The sequence below is a fragment of the Solenopsis invicta genome, chromosome 10 (assembly GCF_016802725.1).
Source record: "Solenopsis invicta isolate M01_SB chromosome 10, UNIL_Sinv_3.0, whole genome shotgun sequence".
Taxonomy (NCBI): Eukaryota; Metazoa; Arthropoda; class Insecta; order Hymenoptera; family Formicidae; genus Solenopsis; species Solenopsis invicta.
The window spans coordinates 19158375-19179913 of NC_052673.1; the positions used below are offsets into that span (position 1 = coordinate 19158375).

The 21539-nt window shown below is 35.0% G+C and overlaps 3 protein-coding genes across 6 annotated transcripts in view; 2 read left to right on the forward strand and 1 right to left on the reverse strand.

Moving 5' to 3' along the window:
- LOC105197653 (hemicentin-1) overlaps positions 1-10128 on the forward strand; it is a 245057-nt gene extending 234929 nt beyond the window's left edge. For 3 of the 4 annotated variants that reach the window (XM_039454418.1, XM_039454417.1, XM_039454419.1), the window contains 6 exons: positions 944-2490; positions 3385-3514; positions 6617-6816; positions 7242-7559; positions 8004-8489; positions 8829-9376. In XM_039454418.1, the coding sequence (XP_039310352.1) occupies positions 2109-2490; positions 3385-3514; positions 6617-6816; positions 7242-7559; positions 8004-8489; positions 8829-9376 (2064 nt within the window). In that variant the 5' untranslated portion in view covers positions 944-2108. Of the gene's footprint in view, positions 1-943; positions 2491-3384; positions 3515-6616; positions 6817-7241; positions 7560-8003; positions 8490-8828 lie in introns of those variants that run through there. The other variant, XM_011164125.3, reaches the window with a different exon arrangement.
- LOC105197887 (pachytene checkpoint protein 2 homolog) lies at positions 10106-13850 on the reverse strand. Its single transcript, XM_026131645.2, has 6 exons — positions 13536-13850; positions 12900-13056; positions 12634-12825; positions 11327-11554; positions 10780-11127; positions 10106-10552 (listed from the first exon to the last, which is right to left on the reverse strand). The coding sequence occupies exons 1-6, from the start codon at positions 13583-13585 to the stop codon at positions 10280-10282; spliced, it is 1248 nt and encodes a 415-aa protein (XP_025987430.1). The 5' UTR covers positions 13586-13850; the 3' UTR covers positions 10106-10279.
- Positions 13851-14797: 947 nt separating this feature from the next.
- On the forward strand, positions 14798-17294 carry LOC105197886 (alpha-crystallin A chain). Its single transcript, XM_011164492.3, has one exon. It carries the CDS (start codon positions 15678-15680, stop codon positions 16398-16400), a length of 723 nt encoding a protein of 240 aa, XP_011162794.3. The 5' UTR covers positions 14798-15677; the 3' UTR covers positions 16401-17294.
- Positions 17295-21539: the final 4245 nt, after the last annotated feature.

A 21539-nucleotide genomic window follows, 5' to 3' on the forward strand; every position in this document is an offset into this window, starting at 1 on the left:
GTACACAAGCTAGTAATTAGACTTTTGTAAGAACAGCATAATTCAACAATCGTACACAATATAATCGACTGTTGAATTTTCAACTCGGACAATTTCAACAATTTTACTTTTACAGCTTCTCATCACCTTAATTATTAGCGAGAAAGAAAACTAATTCACACGATCCTTCACCGAATTGACTCTAATACGCATAATAATTGTCAGCTTTTTGACTCATCAGTCTTTTACTTTTACATAGTTAGTCTTACAAATACATAAATTATCAGCGAATAAAAAAAAATGTAATTCTTAACGGGTTAACATTGCACATTAACTCATGGCGTTCCGCGTCCTGAACGCTCACTCTGTCTACCGCGTGCACTTTCTTTCCGCGCCGCGTACTCCATCGTCGCGCCGCGCTACTTCTTGGATATGAGAAATTCTCTCTTTTCGCATTTCTTCTTTCAGCGAAAGAATCGACGACCACGAGATTTTTGCGGATTTTTAATGCAGCCGCATTGTTTCCACAACTTTCTCCCCCTGCGTACAAACTTGCACCGTAGTGCAATAGTGCAATCATTTTTATACTCTAATGTCTTTGGCTTTTACGACAATAAAAAGTGTGTCTTCCTACAATTTAATACTTACGTTAATCATCTCTATTTATTAAGAAAGAATATTGCATTTTGTATAATGCGAAGAAATGAGAAAAAAATTGCCCACCTGTAATTATATGTACATGTATATATACTAAACATGTATACAAAATATTATATGTAATCATAATTTTACTTTTTATAGAAAAAACAATGCAAAAGTTATTTTTCTAATTATTCTTTTTATTATATTTTTTATATTAATACACGTGGACAGATCTTGTACAAGAGATAAAAAAAAATATATGGAACGTTATAAATATTATAAAAATAAGTTTGAAAAGTTGGCAATTTCTGACACTTTACAGATAATCATTCAATGACTGAAGGTTAAATATTGTTTATGACATTTGTCAGAAGATGATTAATAAAAAAGACATAAAATAATAACAAAGTGCAGAAAGAAAAAGGATTCGTGTGGGTGGAATAGTTTGGTGATCCGACCACGAGAGCGCTGCGCCGCGTCGGTTTGCGTGGAGATACGACCCTTCGAACTCGAGCCGACTCGAAGGCGGCTCATTCGGTCAGTGTTTACCGCCACTGAGTAGATCGTGCGCGCTTTTACGTGACTGTAGTCGCCTACAGTCAGCTACGTGACAGTGAAAAGTACTCGCGGATAATGTTGAAGCGAAAACGATCGTCGAGCGATGTTGCGCGATGTAACGCGATGAGGGAGTTTTCAATTTAAAAAAAAAAAAAAAAAGTTTAAAAAAGAATTTGATATTGTATAAAAGAACCTTGTATATTATTTCCACCAAGACTATTTGCGCCGGGCCGCGAGGACGTGGCGAGCCGGCGGATAGCACTGGTGAAAGCACCCGGGATCATTTCGATCGGCCCGCGGACTTTCGCGCTGTTAGGCGCGGTAATAAAATGCGAGCCTCGGGCATGCTCGCGCCGCTTCAACGGATTTCCGAACGGGAGACTCGCGAGTGAACGTTTCGTGATTACGAGTGATTTGCCCCGATCGATCGTCGATGGCGAAATCTGAGGCAGAGAATGGTACGTTTATCTGCGAGCGGGATCTATGACTTGGCGAACGTATAGTGCGGGTGTGTATCACGGATCTATATCGCACCTCGCGAATTGTGTTCGATCTTCGATCGTACACGTGTTTCTTCACGTGTTGCCGCTCACGCAGATCACGGATTTCGTCCGAAGGACGTGAGTCGAAAGGATCTCTGCAGCCTTAAGGCTATACTAAAAACACGACTATACGGAATTCCCACGAACATTGGAATTCCCTTAATCCCCACAAATATTTCAGCCGCGCATTTCAAAATGCCCCGATTCGTAAGCTATCGAATTATCAGTTTGCTCACGCCGTAAATCCCCGAGCGTTCTTCAAATTCGCGTGCAGCTTTCGCGTCGAAGGATCCACCCTCGGCAGCCACCCTCGAACGAGTGGTTTTTCCTCGTCAGTCGACAATGTCTTGATCGAGTCGATCGCTCGAGTCTCCTGGTCTCGCAAAGATGACGTCCGATCGCTCGATCCGTTTGCCGATGCTCCTCCTCCTCCTCCTCCTCCTCGTTTATCGCCCCTTCGTCTTCGGCGAGCAATATTTTATCGAGAAACCGCAGCTCTACCAGGAAGTGTCGGCCGGGCATGATGTGAGACTGCGTTGTATAGTGCAGAATAAAGGTGGTACGTGCCACTGGCAAAAGGACGGGAAACCGGTGCAAGTACATTTAGGCAAATACGAGTGGGACAATCGCGATAACGGCGACTGCACGCTTACGATTAAAGAAGCCAATCTCCACTTTGACGATGGCTTTTGGGAATGCCAGGTCACTTCCAGCCACTTTACCCGCCAAGATTCGCTCACGTCCGACAAGGCCAGACTACTCGTGAGGGGTAAGAATCCGATACGATTCCGTTATATCTTCAGATTTGTCATGTCTGCGTCGTTCATTAAGGTCAACATATATCCTAAATAATTTATATAATAAGTTTCAATGAAATATTGTATAGCTGTTGTACGTGCCACGTATATAAAATAACTACATTTACATGATCTACATTTGCGTGGTATATTTAATAGATAAGTATTTGATATTTGATATTTGTGACTATAATTGAATGTTAAAATATGATTAAGAGAGAGCTCCATTTTTATAGTTATTACTAACGTTATTAATAATTACACTCACTGAAACTGACATAAAAATGATTGCAATTGTCGTAATTTAAATATATAAGTTGACACTGAAAATGATTATAAATTATAATAAAAAGGAGCTCCTAATCATAATTATTTTAACAATTACCGTTACATTATATTTTTTTCTCAGGATGTATTCGCGTATAAACATTAATTTTTTTTCCATTGCTTGCACACGATTAATGTATTTTTGTAATTTAATAATTTATGTAATGTATCGTGTCCAGTGCAATCTTGAATATTTTTTGTTAAAGCGCGTCGAGTTGTGTTCGAAGGGATCATTAATATTCCGCGAACATTGACCTCGAGTGATGCAAGAAAACACACAAAGCAGTCGTTATGCTCTACTTTCCTGCAATTTTGCAATATCTGTGTTAATGGAAATTTGGTCGAGAGTGGCACAATCAACTCCTTTTAGCCATTCTCTAGCATAAGAGAGCGCGTAACGATAAGATCGTGGTCATAACAAATCGCCTAAACCAAAAAAATAAAAAAATAAAAAAAAACAGAGCCGGTAACTAAACCCAAACATAACAATTTCTGTTTTGCCCTATCTTATCTCAAATGCACTCTAATGCGTGTTCCAGTAAAACCTAAAGAGCCTCAGCTGGAAATAACGGGAAAAACTCTAGGCACCTCCCTAAAGCTGATGGAGAGGGAGGAACAAATAATTTCCTGCGTTTCGAAACACGGAAATCCACCCGCCCTTATCAAGTGGTAAGCAACATTACGTATTGCGTCGCAGTGAAAACGTTAACATGAAGAAAAAATATAAGAAAAAAAGATTATTTAAAAAATAAAAGAGAATTTTTTTGAAAACTGAAAATCGACAAAATGCATGAAAAAAAATCTATAAGGATATTTTTCTGACATTAATTTTAATAAAATTTAATGCAATGTACGACATAGCCAAATGCTCAAAGGAAACATTAATAATTTCCTTTTACTCTCTTTGAAAGTTTACATTGAGAAAAAAATTTGTTGAATCATTGAAACATTTATTTCGATACGTGCAATTCAATATTGAGCTGGTTTAATTAAATCTTGGTTAACAAATTCGAATGGTTGACATGAATGAATTATATCTTTTTCTATTACAACTATTATAAATAATTGTTAAATTAATCCAATGTTTTAGTTAATTGTGCCGGACTAAATATTTTAGTTTTTTAACAAATATTTTTTCTTAGGATACATATTTAATCGGTTAGGAAAAAAATGGTACAATAATTTTTTACTGAGAGGTGTCCTAGCATAACGCCAATAAAAAAGAATGATAGAGAAAAAAATGTTGAAAGGTTTAGAGTTTAGGCCAGATAATTACGAATGGGTCCATTTGTCTCAGACGACGTTTTACCTGAGACAGGGCGATTAGGAGTCAAACATTTTTACTCTTGGACGTAATCGGATACCTATCGGAATGTTGACCATATGTCTGCCTGCCGATCTCGATGGGACAAAATCTCCGTTACAGCCTGTTAAAGAAATATTGGATAATTTATACTTTTTTTTTACGAGTAAATTCTCAAGTAAACAGATCCAGGAGAAAAAGATCCTTGAAAAAACATTCTTAAAATAAATATTTTTTTTACATGTGAATTTCTCTTTTCTCAAACGACTTTCATAATTAAAGAATTTTCACAATTCATTCTTGAGAAATGAAATTTTTCAAGATTTTCGAGGAGAGACAAGGGAAGTATTTATCTTTCCCAAGAACAGTGCGTCGACAAAAAAAAGGTTTTTTTTTATAATCCTTGCTCGGGGGGATATCCATCATGCGTCAGCGTCGGACATCGGTCCTGCAGCGATTGTCGAATATTTACCGATAGGATATCGCAATATATAACTCGAATCTTTTGTCGTCGATCTGATCGGCAGGAGATCGGAGATGACGGAGATAATACTTAAGAATATCGACGCGACGACACGACGCCTCGTCTCGGGAGATTAAAGTAGCACGCTTTATGCACATTCCTGCGTTGCACGCCTGCACTTGCTTTCTTACTTGGCAGAAAATACGGGTGTTTTCAAACGTGGAACATCCGAGTGGTTCGTACGCGAACGCGAAGCGCTGATCCGAGAGCCGGTGAGCTGGTGAGCTGGTGAGCTGGTGCAAGAAGCCGTGACGTTATGTTTATGCAGGGAACAGGGAAGGGCCGCGCGCGCGCGCGCGGAGGGATCGTCGTTTTGGTTTACGGTCCGCTGAATTTAGCCGCGCCTTATCTACGTTCTTGTACGATGTAAAACATCTGTTCCTCAGGATGGCACGCGCTTCTTTTGGAAGATTATGCCTCCGCTCATTCCCAGAGGGAGAGAGCGAGAGGGAAAGAAGCAGCGGGTGTAATTTAAGCCTTGAACGGTGGCACATGTAGTCCCTTCACAAGGGGAGCCCCATTGATGAATGGGTCTTTTGAGAAAAGCCAAGTTTCCGATGCGACGGCGACGGTGACGGCGAGTGTAACTTCTTGGAACACATGTAAATAACGTTTGAAAGCCGTTCTAGTTCTCTCACAAGCCTCTCCTTTGTACGTCTCTTCAAGTTTTGCATCGAGTGGGTCCGATTGTAATTCAGCTTCTTTATTTTACAGCATCAGAGTTACGACCTCTTACTTTTGCACGTTTACGTGGAAGAGACGAAGGCGCGCGGCGATCGAATTGTACTTTGGGAGAGGCACCCGTAACATTCGCGTTCCCACGCATTTATTTTAGGGTCACGGTACTAATGAAGAATTTCGTCCGGTGGGACTCGTCTGAAACAATATCGGCCGCACATTCTTTTACGACCGATAATAGCTACGCGGTTTAATGATCCCTGCCCAGTTTTCTTTTTCTTCGCTTTGCGGACACGGCCATGCCGAGTATAATTATGTAGATTATAGCCATAGAAACCGAGAAACTGGCCGCGAGCGTAGCCCTGCCGCCGCCGCCACCACCACACCACCACCATCTCCATCACCACCACCGCGTCTGTGAATCATGTTAGAAAAGGGTACGGACACGGACCTTCTCGGCGGCGCTCTTCTTTTTTTCTGGGAAGTCCTCTCAGGGTCCGTTTAGCGGAAACCGATAGATTTATGTGAATCGCTTGCGGAAACGATCCTGCACGCGGAACTGTATCGTCTTGGACTAATTACGAGCATTCAGCTTCCGTTCGCGCGCCTTCGCGTAACACAGTTCATTCAAACTTGATGTATGAAAAACAAAGAAAAAAAACATCCAAATTCATCGAAAAAAATATTTTTGCAACTGAGACATTCACAATTTTGAAGTGAGATTGCATTGTATGCAATCATTTTTTTTAAATTATAAATTTCTTTATGAATCAATATTTTTATAATTACATAATTAATCTGTTTTACATTGAAATATTAAATATCGCGACAAATCAAAATCTTATATCTTGATATATTTTGACATTAAATATGAAATATTTCGTAAAATTAATAAAATTGAATCATGTGAAAAGACATAAATCTATTTAAAAAATTTTTATCTCGTGAATAATTCGTGATATTAAAAGTGTGCATGAAAATATTATTACAGATTTATTCTCAGTACTTCTCCATACTGTAAAATATATTTCAAGTTTAGCGACTGATCTCTCACTTTATTGATTTTTTTCATTAATTTGGAATTGATTTTTTAACGAAAATGTGTTGATTATAATTTGTTGCAAATTTCTAATTCAAAAGTAGAACTTTTTAAAACTACTTCTGGGATTATGAAACTCTTACGTCCGCGTAAAGTAGTTCCGCTTAAAATTAAATGAGGTATTAAGCCGTCTAATGCTTGTATACCATAATGTTGATAAATTTGCAGGTTCATAGGGAATCGCGAAGTGGAATCTTTCAGGCCGCAGAGCAACGCAACGGAAGTGGATGATCCGAAGACCTGGGCGGCTCATAGTCTTCTACGGATGTATGGACAGAGGCAGAATCACGGTGAACCGATCCGATGTGTGGCCATACATCCAGCGAGCTTAACACCACAGAGCGCAGAGACGCGGCTGGACATTCATTGTACGTGTAATCGATCTCTATTAGAGCTAATGAAACAAATAAAAATCACAAGTTTACCAACATCCTCGTATATCAAACGGTAATGAAAGAAACTTGTTGAAAAATTGTTATTTAAATATATCTCTTTTGGAATCGAAATTAAAGTTAAATAGTTAAATAGTTAAAATTTGTCTTTGCAGCGGTTCTTCTGTTTACTTATTTGAAAAATTCTTTTCGCACACAAATGATAAATCTTTTTAATTTAATGTACAATATAAAAGAAATGAACGTTGCGTGTTAGAAAATTATTTTTCAACACATAGTTTCCATTGCTGTAATATGAATCTAACAGTAAGATTAGAGAGGGAACAAGCGGTTCGTTTGTGCTCCCAAGTCGGACAAAGCGAAGTCAACACGTGCGTAACAACAGCGCTTTACGGTTTCAGATATACCGGAAGTGCGACTCGAAACGAATCCTCAACCGCTCGCGGCAGCTCCGGAGGATTCGGTGAGCTACTTGAACCTAAAGTGTTTGGCGGACGCTAATCCAGTCCCGATCATCAAGTGGTTGAAAAATTCAATGCTTCTCGACGCGTCTTTAACGTCGCTGACGCAAAGCAAAATGACACCGCTGAACGATAGCATGTGGAGCGCCGAGTTGCGCTTCGAGCCGGTCACGAGACGAGACGCCGGCCTCTACTCGTGCAGGGCGGAGAACGCCGTCGGTGAAAGCATGTCCTCGCATTACATGCTCGATGTGCAATGTTCGTAGAGTTACTACATTGTACTCCTGTACCTCGCTACCCTACGACATACTTTGCCATTTTTCTTTCCCTTTTGCACCTTTTTTCTCCGTTCTATCTAAAAGCGATATCTACGCATCGCTGTTAACGTTATAGTCGTCTTTCCTCGAAATAATAGGATACTTTTCTTCTTTACTTTATAGAATTGCGTCACACATAAAGTTTTTACGCACAATTATATATCGCGCTATTGTGAAAGTTGTAACTCCCGAGCGCTTGGCTCTCTTCTCTCGCGTAGAAAAATGAGAGATTCAATATTTCCTTTTAACATTGCTTTATTTATTTCTATTTAAATAAAGAAGCTTTTATGTCATTTACCGCCTCTCGAAGCAAGCACGTAATATCAATAGATACATGATAAAAACAAAACTGAATTATCCATACATTTGTCGCGTTCCTCTGTAGATAAGCCAGAGTTGAAGAGCATGGACGAAAACAGTACGTTTATGGACACGGAGGAAACTGCGTTGTTGGGTTCCACCGTAAACCCCTTCGAGTGCAATGAGTTTAACGCCAATCCGCCCGCTCAGTACAGATGGGTACATCTACGTGGTAGTTTGAGGGAGACGATCGAGAACCGCGTGCAGAACAAGGGCGGCGGCCGACGCCTGCACCTCGAGAACATCATGTGGTCCGACGAGGGGGAATACCGTTGCTTTGCCTTCAACACGATCAACGGCGTCAGACGGGAGACTCAAGACAATAAACGCTACGTATTGCACGTCACTGGACCACCAGAGATTCAGGTTAAACGATTGCCCGGCGACAGGGACCTGTACGAGTCTGTTGGATGGGCCGGCGAACCCGTGCACAGGCTCAAATCCCGATTCTGCTCGCGGCCACCACCAAAAGTGGTCACTTGGGAGTGGGGCAGTTCTCATATTCGAGCTGGTACAGAAAGATTTTCTTAATTATTGAGCAGCGGGTTCAGGTCAGGATCTCATTGTCAGCTGAATTCTCATTTGATTGAGCGATTAAATTATCTGTTTCCGTAGAGCAGTCTACTCTGTGTTCCCACACATATTGAATCAATACTTCAAAGTTGTGCAGTATTTACTAATACTTGTTTCAGAAAATAGAATTTCGAAATCCGATTGTAAGCAGACAAGTTTAAATTATGCAGTTTGACTGCGTGAGAGTTCACAATTGTTTAACAATTGAGTCAAATTGCTAACATCTCGTACCTCTATGCTCCGCATTTTTTTATTTAGTCTGTCAACTTTCCAACAGGAGAAAACGTTCATCCAAAGTACGAAGCCCTGCCGTTAGAGCCTATCGTTGAGGACAAGATGGTGACCAACTGTTACTGGGCCAAGTTGGAAATCAAAGATCTGCGAAAAGAGGATGCCCGAATGTACACTTTGTTGGTAAAGAGCGAACAGGGTAGTGATTCGACGAATATTAGATTGATAGTGAGAGACCCGACGGAGATGCGCGTGATAGCCGCGACCGTAGCGGTTGGTCTGCTGCTCCTGTTACTCCTCATTTCCGTCAGCGTGTACTCGCTGCTGAGACTGCGACGTGGACGATATCGGCAAAAGGTGGAGGAGGAGGGCAGCATCGCGGCCGATGCGCTTTACAGTAACGGCGCGTCGATGGACCAGCAAAAGTCCATCAATTCATCTCACGCGAAGCCTTTTGCGAGAAAATCCAGTTTAGACGGCGGCCAGAATGTATACGATTACAGTCGCATCGCGAAGCAAACGCGTGCCATGAGCCCAGAAGCGCTGAAAGTCAGAAGAGCACCGGCGGTTCTACAGCCGCCCACCATCGTGTAAAATACGGATTTTTATCTCTTTCATTGATTTAGTTTCCTTTTTCATCGTCGAATCTTGCTTTTTCCAGATTCTACTTTTATTGTATTCATATTTCTCTCCATTAATCTTCCATCGAGCTGCTTCCTTTTTAATATGACTACTTATCTTTACGATTTACTATAGATGTGTATGTGTAAAATCAGAAATACTTTTTAATGATTTAATGGCGCGATGCGCGCAATGTGTATATTTGTATCGAATGTTATAGTCTGATATTTATATCGAGAACACTCGACACAAGTGTTCTCAGACTGTCGACTGTTGCTGCGTATCTTCGTATCGTTGAACAATTATTGATTTTTTCTTAAATTTAAGTTATTTGTTATATCGTACCGTGTGTTCATTGTATTTTATCATGGTAAGACTACAATAGCAATCTGTCTATTCGAAATATACGTCGTGATAAATATTGTATGAAGAACTCGCGTACCAGTGCAAAGTATAGTCCGCGTCGTCGGAGCGGAACGAAGCGTAACTTTAATAGCGGTCGCATCTCAGTGATTTTAATGGCGGTTGCGCGACGAGGCGGGATCAGTGCAAAACTGGACCTCACGGAAACTGTTATGTGCAGTTTCTTATTTTGATACTTTGACCAAAAAATGCAATGTAGGAAGAAACTTTACATTTCAAATGAGCCTCTTGTTTCGAGAATAGTGCGAAATATTATTTCGACTTTACATACGTTTGAAATAAATGGCTCAAACAAAGAATAAGCATCTTTTTTTTATGACAATCGTTTATTATATATACGAAAATAAATTAGACAAAACGTATTATTAAATATATATATATATATATATATATATATATATATATATATATATATAAAATAGTATTACAGTAAATAGAAGAGGAATAATTTGTTCATGATTGCTGCAAATCGTTTTCTTGCTGATCTTGTTTCAGAATAGCTGAATGCATAGCTTTCAGAAATTTGGGCAGTGTTATTTTGTTCGTAGATATATGAAGAGCATGCGCCAAAAATGGTATTTTTCGTAATGTACGACCAGTTAAGCCTTCACTCTCGCGGCTCAATTCTAACAGTTTTAGACTATTCTTAGTATCTGCATATTCTGAGTATCCAAGTACTTTTAACTGCGATATGTCATGTATCTCTTCTTTTTCCAAAATTCCAGTCTGAAACATACATGAAATAATATACAGTAGTTTAACTTAAAATTATAAAATAAATTAAGGAATTAATACTTGAGTAAACAATTTAGTAATACCATAAATGTCCTATATCAAAAATAACTAGTAAATGAAATGTGTTAACTCTATATGTCACTATATATAATTAATATTTATATATTAAAAATATTTATGTTATTGCGTCTCTTAAGATTAAAAATAAGCATACATACCCTCATTAATTCCTTCAGGCACGAATGATAAATATTGTAAATAGCAACTTCGGATGGATATCCGAGATACTGCTTGATGTCCGCTCGATCGACAAACGCAAGATCTATAGCTTCCGTCATGTTGCTTGTTGTCAAAATTAAAACATTTGGATATCGTTTTATTTGATCCAACTGTGTAAGTAGGGCGTTCACAACGCGTATAGAATCAGATGGTTCAGTTCCGTTGCTGCATAATTTACGTGCGTGAGCTAGTGACTCTACCTCGTCGATTAATATGCATATCAGTGCCTTTTCATCTTGAACCAAATTCTTTATTTCGTCGAACAATTTCATAACAAGTTTTCCACTCTGCAGCAAAACACAAGGTAATATCAACTTTAATATTGAATGATATAAAATGGTATATAATCTTGTTACCTAATTGTGAATGTTATTACTAATTAATATATAGATTCTCTTGAATTTGTTTTTACAACAAAATTTCATCTTACATTTTATTGTCTTTCTTCTCAAGTGAGATAGAAATGAATAATATTCAAATACATACCTCTGAGAACCATTTTGAAAATAAGCTGTGGCTATTGATCTCTATAAATTTTCCATGGGTAAAGCGATCTCCCATACGAATGACAGCTTTCTGAGAGAGAGCTTTGCACATACTAGTTTTGCCTGTACCTGGAGGACCGTGCAACAAAACCACTTTATTCCAGCTTATAATATTAGAATTTACAGCGTGATCAGAAAATAACATTGTAGTCTCCACGAAACGTAATAACTAAAAAAAAATAGAAAATAAAATTTAAAAATTTGATATTGCTTATTTGCTAAATAGATCTTGAAAAATCAATTTGGGTTCTTAAATAACAAGAAAAAATAATTATTTGCCCGAGAAGTGGTGGAAACATTGCAAGAACAAATTAATATAGTAAAAAAATAACATTAAACGCATGTATAACCAACAATTTGAAAACTATGATTTTAGCTAAAATTGTACGTGTAAAGATTGCGCAGACTACTTTAGCACTATGCAGGATGATCCACGTGAAGATATAGTCCGCCTAGCATCCCTTGGCAGAGATCGGAATCCCACAGTTTGTCACTTCTGTGATATTCTGTGACTTCAAACCCTTTTCGCCGTGTGTGTACGAATAATATAAAAATAAGCGAATTCACAACTTGTTTGCACTTTTAGAATCTGATGATAAGTCTTCATTAAGATAATCATTGTAATCACTTTGTCATTTACTCGCTGATAAAACAAAAGATGGAAGTAATATTATTGAGCATACTTGTGAATGCAGGATGAGTCAACGTGTTCTTGAATATTGTTCTCAACACTTGTGGCTTTTCAGTAAAGCTCGATAAAAAAAAAAAAATCATTAAATGCCTGTTCAATTCCTCAATGATGACTTTAATAAAGAATCATTATCATCAGATTTTGAAAGTGTAAACGAGGTGTGAATTCGTTTATTTTTTATATTATACATTCGCATGGACATGGCAGAGAAACTTTAAATTCACAAAATATCACATGAGCGACTGTGTACTAGATGGACTTTATGTGGTGCATCCTAAATAGTGCTAAAATAATCTGCAATCTTTACATGCTGTATGTACCCCAAGTTTTGGCTAACATCATAGTTTTCCAATTACTAACCGTACATACGGTTAATGTCATCTTTTACTATATTTAAGCTATTCTTGCAATGTTCTCACCACTTCTCAAACAAATAATTATTTTTTCTTGTTATTTGAGGACCCAAACATTGATTTTTCAAGTTTTATTTAGAAGTGCCTTGGGGGGCAAAATTGACACTTTTTTAACATCCTTCTTTCTCTACTAAATTTACTAACGTTATTTTTAATATCACAATCATAATACAGATTTTCCCACATGTAGTGAAATTCTTGTGCTGGTAATAACCAGTGAGCTGCAACTGGCAATTCGTCAGAGTCACATTTCATTGTTTCTATGGCAGCATCCTCTTGTGTCAGTCTATAAATGTAATATTTAATGGTAGCTCCACGAATTTTAAACTTTCCTCTCTGAAATAAATATATACACATATTTATAATACAAATGCAATCTATCTGAAATAAATTGTTAAGACTGATAATACCTCTGCATAGTCAGATGAGCATATCATAGATTCAACGTGATCTTTTATAATTGTATTCGTAGCATCTTTACCATACAAAATAACATCAAGAGAAATCTCGTCCAATAATTGTAATTCGGCATTTACTCTCTCTTCAATTATGGTTTTTGATAAAATACTAAAATAACAGAAAGATAAGAGCAAATTTAGTTTTGCTAAAATATAAATCTTTTAAAATTGATTCTTTCAAAAACAGTTAAGTACAAAATTTAAGTGCTATTAAAGTTGATTATAATTATTAAATCATTTTAAGTTTTAGACTGTCAATATTATAAAATTATTGTTTCAACAATGTGAGTATTACTTTATAAGAAATATATTCAGCTTTTATTTTATATTTCCTTCACTATTCACGTGGTAATTAATCTGATAAAGAGTATTTTACTTATCTTATCATAACAATATCTTTCAATATTTATATTAAAACATGTCATTTTACAAAAAAAAGGATTAAACACTCTAGTCTCTTTTAAGGTTATGAATGTAATGGTTATGATAATGAATAAGAACGATTCTAATTGAAAATCGAATAATACATTCACATGAGCCTGTCGACAAAATGTGTCCAAACAATTTAAATAATGGAGTAAATAATACCTGTTGGCATGTTGACATATTTCTACGTGTAACACGTTCTCCTCGTCCATCTCTACGAATGTTTATATGAATCTGACTGTAGGACAATTTATGAGACAAGATTCAAAACGATCACTAATGCCATATAACCAGATTTCGATAAACTCGCGTGTCTTTCTTTATCGAGAGATTAAACTCTGTTCTTTCTCAACACTTTATGTCGCTTTGTTTCGGTTTCAACTCGTGCCTCGTGTCGGATTCAAAATTTAAAGTCGTTGAGGCATGAATTGAAGAAAGCTAGAAGTCGCGAGAGAACAAAAATGCTCAGCAAATTCTAGACTGCGCAGATTCTAGAGTGCGCAATCATCGTGACGCTTTATCTGCCGTAGGTAATTCCATTACTAGAAACTGGTCGACTTCTGGATTATTTCAAATCATTTTAAAGCCCCTTGTACACATACAAAATGCTAGAAATCGATCCGAGATCTCGGACAGAGGAGAATTAAATAATCGCATTTCAACAATTCGGCCTATTGATTAATCCGATTGGTCAATTCTTTCTCTCTCTGTCCAAGATCTCGGATTGATCTCTAGCATCGTATACACAAAGTTTAATAAATGGCTTATTACAAAAATCATGAAGGAACTAAATAAAGAATATTTTCTAAATGAGAATACTGCTAAATAAAGAATGAATGTAACGAATGACGTACGTGCAAGGCCATTTCTCAGTTCATTTCGCACAAATGCATTTTCAGAAAATAATTTTATTATACTATTGAATTGATCTTTAAATCAGTTTTAATTTAATTATAAAAACTTTTAAAATTTTTTAAAAATAATAACAAGTGATATATAGATATTTTCAAAAATGTAATATTTTTGAAATCCCTCCAGAACAATTTTTGTCATAAAGTATTCATTTAAGGCTTAAAATGTGGATACAGATATAAATTTTATAATGCCGTATAGTCTTTTTTAATTTAAAATTGGCTGTGAGCGAAAAAGCGAAAAATTACCTGATAGTTTCAATATATATGTTGTTTCATAAATGTTTGTAGCGCACAAATTTTTTTGAAAAGTTGTACCCAGAAGTTTTGACGGCTCTGATTACAAATTTGAAATCATATTTCAAAGATTCGAAATGGCTGATTTTGTATGGAAGACCAAAGTTAAAAAAACGTATTATTTTTTTTTAATAATCATAAACTGTTCAATATATTTTAAAACTATTAAAATTTTATTGTGCGATTTAGTAAAAATATTCAAACATATTTTATATTTTGCTGAGACAAAATATAAAATATAAAATATTGTATTTAAATATTTAAAATATGTATAGTAAGAATTAATAGATAAGAAAAAATTACATGAAATTCTTCGAAATACAATGTTCTGCATCTACTTGATATTTTCAGGTAAATTTTATAAGGCGTGTACTCTCCGTGAATGACAATAGATGAAAAGCGTTATAATTGCATAATATTGCGAAACAAATGGTTTTGGGTAATTTCAATAATTATTTTGCTTATTCGATTGTCATATTGACTTTCTGCCTTATCTCCATTTACTTAATCGCCAAATATGAATGAATCATACTTTCCTTTACGCCGAAACTATTGACTCATGATTCAAAATGTTACTTTTTCAAATTTTATTTTTTTGAATATGTACAAAATCTTTCACATACATAGATTAATAAAATATATATATAAACTTTTGTATATAATATAAAACAACTTGGAAGTTTTCTGAAATATGCAAGGAGATATTCAATGCAGAATCTTTAACTATGTCGAAGTTTGATTCGAATAGCTCTCGATAATCAGCAGAAAGGGGATAATTGAGTGCATCATCATTCACTGACGATCGTTGATTGCCTGAAAAAAGAGGTTGAACAAATTAGCGAAATTTATTTTAACAGTAAATATATAACTTTCATTCGCGATAAGCGTTACAACAGATCGTACCTCCCCACCTGAACCGAAATTGTCTGATATAAACGATCGCGACGACATTCTCCATCACAAAATCTCCGTGCAAGTACAAAGCATCATATCATACATTAGCAGCGGATCATTCAATTTACATTTTTATCTGCTAATTTCTTCAACAAATCAAGACAACTGATTCGTAAAAGAGAAGAGAATTCTCAACGACATTATGTATCTTCTACCATTATTATTTTCGAATCTCCCTTGGATGGGACTGGATGTACCCTTCGATCCAGTGAATCTCTCCACTGGAATTCTCAGCAATACGAATCTTGACCTGGACTTCTTTTACAAACCCTGGATGAATTTATTGAACAATAATCAGTATTTGGCCGGTACTACGAGCATCGATGACAATGGCTTTAAGATCACCATGAACGTGCAGCAGTTCAAACCAGAAGAGATTACCGTCAAGGTGGTAAACGGTTGGGTCGTCGTTGAAGCCAAACATGAGAAACATGACGAAACCAACGTCGCGAACCAGCAGTTCGTGAAACAATATCTATTACCCAATCGCGCCGATGTCAATCAGGTAACGTCCTCGATATCGAACGACGGCATTTTAACAATCACGGCACCGTTGAAACCGGCTGAGGAAAGAATGATCCAGATCAAAGGCACAGGACAGACTACCGCTGGACAAGCTGCCGATGAACAGGCTAGCGCTAGACATACTAGATATGTTAACGCTGGACAGGCTACTGCAGCAGGAAAAACTGGCGTAAAACAGGCTGATGCGGGACAAACTGTCGTTGATCATGTTGACGCGGGACAGGCTGGAAAGGCTGCTTCTGGAAAGGCTGTCGCTGAAAAGGCTAACGCTGAACATGTTAGCGCGCAAAAGATTGGTGCAAGAAAAACTGGCGCGTATTATACACAGTGTGACTATTAAATTTTTGGATTAAGACCATGAAAAATCATATGAAAAAGATTGAAAATATTAATTTATTAATATTATTATTCCATATAATACACGCCCGCTTCCGAAAAATATTTACATCACTCATACAACGAACCGCATGCCCAAGATGCACTTCTTCCCGAATCGCCTTTAGTTCTCTCGACACAATCTGTTGAGCTGGTGATACACCTTCAAATTTTGTCTCTTTTATTCAATTTTTAATTTAGGAAATAAATAAAAGTCAGTCGGCGTTAAATCAAGGAGGTAGGGTGGATTGTCAAACTTAAACGCATCAATCAAACTAGTTGAAAAAATTAAACATTGTATAAATAAATATTCCCTCTAATTAGTCCTGTTAATTCTCAATAAATAGCATTAGTAATAATACTGTAATAGGGTCAGTCCAGGAAGTTAATTGTCACACTACGTACGACCATCTAGAGACAGGCAAAGGACAATAAGGACAAGTTTATTGGAAACAAATTATAGCAATACAGGAAACAGGATTGAAGTTTTGAGAAACGATAGACTGAAGCCGCGTTCCGAAGTCACTGCCAGTGAAAATTTATACCATACGTAACGTAAACTATAGATTTTTGGTATTGACAGTGTATATCAAAACCTAATCTGAATTGCGCAATTTTTTTTTCTTTCATTTCATATGTAATTTTCATGCAAGTTATATTTTACACTTACTCTTATAAAACTATGTTTCTTATTACTGGCTATAATTATAACGTATTTCTTACTGTATTGTAGTTATATATACATTTCTTAGTGGATGAATTACTAAGATCTGTGTCATAATAATTTATCCTTAAGAGAAATGTAATTATGATTTTATATTAATAATAAAATAAAAGGGCATTTATATATCAGCACTCATTCAACATTTCACATTTCTTTAATATTATTTAATGTTATATTCAATTAATAGAAATCGTACTTACTTAAGTATGAAGAAAACGTAAGCGTTTATTCCCATATGATTGTTCTTATATTCACGTTAAATATTTCAAGCAGTTAGTAATAACAAAAAAGAATCTGAAAATTTGAGCTTTTGAAAAGTGAAATTGGTCGAAATAATTATTACATATAATATAATATCTATGTAAAATAATCATTTTGTATTTTACTTGTATTTTCGCATCTCGATTTAATCAAGTTGTCTTACTTTATACAAAGCGCTTGTAAGTTTTAAAGGAATAGTTTTTTTTTAAGACAAAATGTTTCTGATAAGAATTACTTATCGTTTAACGTGAATCGTTTTGGAAACAATTGGTTTTATACAGGTATTCCTTAAAAATATCAAATTCGCATTTTTTCTAGAGATAATGGAGGGAAGTATATGTATAACAATTCTTATATTACAATTAGACCGTTCATCCGAAATCAATCTATTTTATCCGTCTTTTCTAGACTTCATTTGATTGATGAAAAGTGAGATCAGAAATTATTTTATTTATTGTGTTAGTAGTATGTTAATTATTCTTAATTAATATATTTATAGAAAAAAGGATTTAAAAATCTAGATAAAGATCAGGAATTGTTTTTAATTTTATGTTTTAATTTTATATGTGCAACAGTCGTTTTATCTGTGAAATAATTTAACGTCAGTGGGATTATTTAATATTAACAGTTGGTTTTATTTAGTGTATCACCATGATACCCTTATCATTTTCCAGTATATTACGCACAAGTGTGGTTCACAAACAATGTCGCGTAACTGTATGAATGATAGGAAAAATCCAAAATCGTTAATATCGCTTAATCGATCAAGCGTTTTATCAGGTCGTGTCGATTCAAAAAATATAATGATAATATAAACAGCTGTTACTGTCTAAATAAACTTTGGTTATTTCCGCGATTGACTCAACAGTATTTCACAAAAATTGAACAAATACTCTCATTCTCACCACTCTGTGAATCTAAAAACATCATGACAAGATTAAACAAGTATATTGACAAATATTCGATGTTCTTCCAACAACAAAGCGTTCTCCACATTGCAACAAAAACTGCGTTTTAATTCAGTAATCACCTGGGATGATTTTTATGTCCTAACAGCGAGAAAATTAAGCTCACATTACAATAACTTCATCGATCAAAAAACCATATCTATCTTCCGTTTGAAGATTCTAAAACTTAAATTATAAAATAAAAATATAACCATATATTTATAGAAATGTATATATTTATAGAAATATAACTATATATAACAAAATATAAATATATATTTATAATATACAGATCTGAAACTTGCTATGTAAGGTATACAAATCACCTTAGAGCTACGTTTAAAGGCTATGTTTAAAAAAAGCACGTTCCTTTTTTTAACAACTGTTTTTTTAATCTCAATTTCACAGCAAAAACTTATAAATAAAAAATGTTTTAAATAGATATTTTTAATTTTTATTAATATTGTCATAATAAGTTGCATACGTTGTATGTATCTCATTTATTTAATACTTTTAATTTCTCTTTACTTTTTCACAAAATATAAGTGTATAAATTTATATACTTACATAAAATCAAATTCTCTAATAAAGTATAGAACAATTATTAATATATAATATGTAATTAATATTAATGATTTTTAATTGTAACAGTGGAGTGTAAAAATTATTTCAGATCGTTTACGCAAAACAATCTAGATGATTCTTCAGTTTGTCTGGTGCGATAAGCGTGACCTGCGTGACTAATGTATAAAATTGATACACCAAGCTTATAAAAGTGCATCTTCACTCAAGTTCGCGAACAGTATGCGAACAGATCGTGAATTGCTTTACTTCTGATGTAGACACTTGTTCACAAACAGCTTTCCAGACAGCACGTTCAAAATTATAAAACGAGCATGACATGGCTTAAAATCATTTTTCAGTCGTTTAATATCCTGATTTTGGATATAATGCTGTTTGAGTCGCAAGCTGTTAATAGACAGTTTGTAATCAGTTATTTTTAATTTGTTAAGCTGTTTGCGAGTAATTTGTTACAAGTTTATTCTGAAAGCGATAAGATAAAAAAGAAAGCAACAAACCCAAGTGAATACTAGTGTAGACAACATGTACAGGTATTGCAAATGTTCGAGTTGATTGCGAATTTTTTACACGGATTTTTCACAAAATATATATCTTAAAGATTAATGATCATTGCGGCAATTAATTACGGTTTCTTGATTGAGCCTTTTGAAACATTTAAAATACTTTTCTGTCCTATATTTCTGTAGATTTTTTATCAATTTATAGTAAAAATTACGAGGAATATATTTTTTATCAAAGGAAAAATTTGTGTTTATTACTTCTTAGCAATATAAATAAAATCAGATATATAGAGCTTATAGTTCGTCTTGTTATTCATACTCAGACAAATAAATAATTAAAGATTTGAATAATATTGTGTCTTGTATTTTTTGTGTTTTCGGATGCGAAAATAAAATCTTTAAAGAAAATCCTTTGATAAAAAAAGAAATATCTTTAAAAAAGCTATCACTGCCATTTTATTGATTAAAAATCTAAAATTATTGTTTTTTTATAATTGTTTATTTCTTTGCGTGCATATTTTTGAAATAGTCATTATTTATAAAATTTTCAATTACTTTAAAATACTTTTAATTTTGACGTGATAATATATTGTTATGATAATAGATTATTATTTTAGACGAATGTAACATATGCGCATGTAACAACGAGATAAATAATAAGAATAATAATAATAAATGATTAATAATAATAAAAACAATGTAAAAAAATCGCTACCTGAGTATTAGTCCAGTTGACAAAAACGTTTAAGATCTAGAGTCTCTTTTTCAGTTTTCAGAAAATCTTCAAAAATTTTTTAAAACATTTAGTATATGTCTGTACTTATCGTGCATTTCCGTAAACGCAAATAGAAATTGTTCTGACACGGCACACTTACATGTGTATAAGAATAAAATCATTGCATAGATATTTGTAAAAAAAAAAAGATTAACAACACAATCCGTGGTATTAAATCTAATTTTTACTATACTAAAAAAACTTACTTATTTGTGTCAATTACTTCCAATAATAATTTCTGGTAAATTATTCAATTTGACAACAAAAATGCATTTGCTATATAATTTTATAATATTAAATTTAATTTTTGAATCCGTAAATTAAAATATCTATCTTATCTCATATTTTTTTTATTACATTAAATTTGATTACATCAAAATTACATTGTTTACAATATTATATTCTCATAATCGATTAATTGTTGCACTGGCACTTTTTGAAATCAAAAGTTTCACTTTTTTAAATATTATTTCTGTTTTACGAGTCATGCAAACTGATAAAAAATTTTGCTTTTCGCTCAATACATCTCTTAAATTCCGAAAAGCTTAAAAGACTTCTTACGAACATGCAAGTGTGAGAAGAATTGAACGTCCTCGACGTTTCGCAATCATTTCGTCACACACATGTGTAGTCATTAAAAATGTATATTATTCTTTTGTTTATATTTGCTCTTTTATTGTCTTTTTCTTTCATTTTTTTTATGTTAAACTCTTTCTTTTCTCTGTTTTTTTTTTGTAACTTTGTTTTATACAAATAAATTTTTTACTTTGGTAAAAAGTTAATAAATTAAAGTTTATGTGTTTCAAAAATAACTGAATTAAGTTAAAAGTTATTAACTTTATTATTTAACTTTTAATTTTTTAATTACTCAATCCTGCGAATGAGTTACGAGGATTTGTAACGTGGTGCGATGCAAGATCTCTTTAAAAGTCGCTGCGGTAGTTCGCGCAGCGAAAGAGACTCCATTCACTCAAGGCGCGCGCGCACACCATTTCTGTTAAAGCCCCACTCGGGTCGTTGACCGCACACAGTTCCGCGTTAGACAGGCGCACGTGCTTGCCGTCTGGGCCGCCTCCCCACTCTCTTCAGCCGACGGAGAGTGGGGAGGCGGGCCAGACGGTAAGCACGTGCGCCTGTCTGACGCGGGACCGTCTACGGTCAATGACCCGAGTGGGGCTTTAACAGAGAAGGCGTGCATGTGCGGTCAGGTAATGCGGAATCTCTCTCGCTGCACAAGACTACTGCAACGATTTTTAGAAAGATTTTGCATCGTACCACGTTAGAAAACCCTCGTAACTCATTTGCAGGGTTGAGT

Bases quoted from the DNA above. Each gene is read 5' to 3' on its own strand.
- LOC105197887 (XM_026131645.2), bottom strand. From the start codon at position 13,585: ATGGACGAGGAGAACGTGTTACACGTAGAAATATGTCAACATGCCAAC. The intron at 13,057-13,535 runs GTATTATTTACT...CTGTTATTTTAG, and splicing joins ATATGTCAACATGCCAACAG to TATTTTATCAAAAACCATAA. The intron at 12,826-12,899 runs GTATTATCAGTC...TATTTATTTCAG, and splicing joins GCTCATCTGACTATGCAGAG to AGAGGAAAGTTTAAAATTCG.
- LOC105197886 (XM_011164492.3), top strand. From the start codon at position 15,678: ATGTATCTTCTACCATTATTATTTTCGAATCTCCCTTGGATGGGACTG.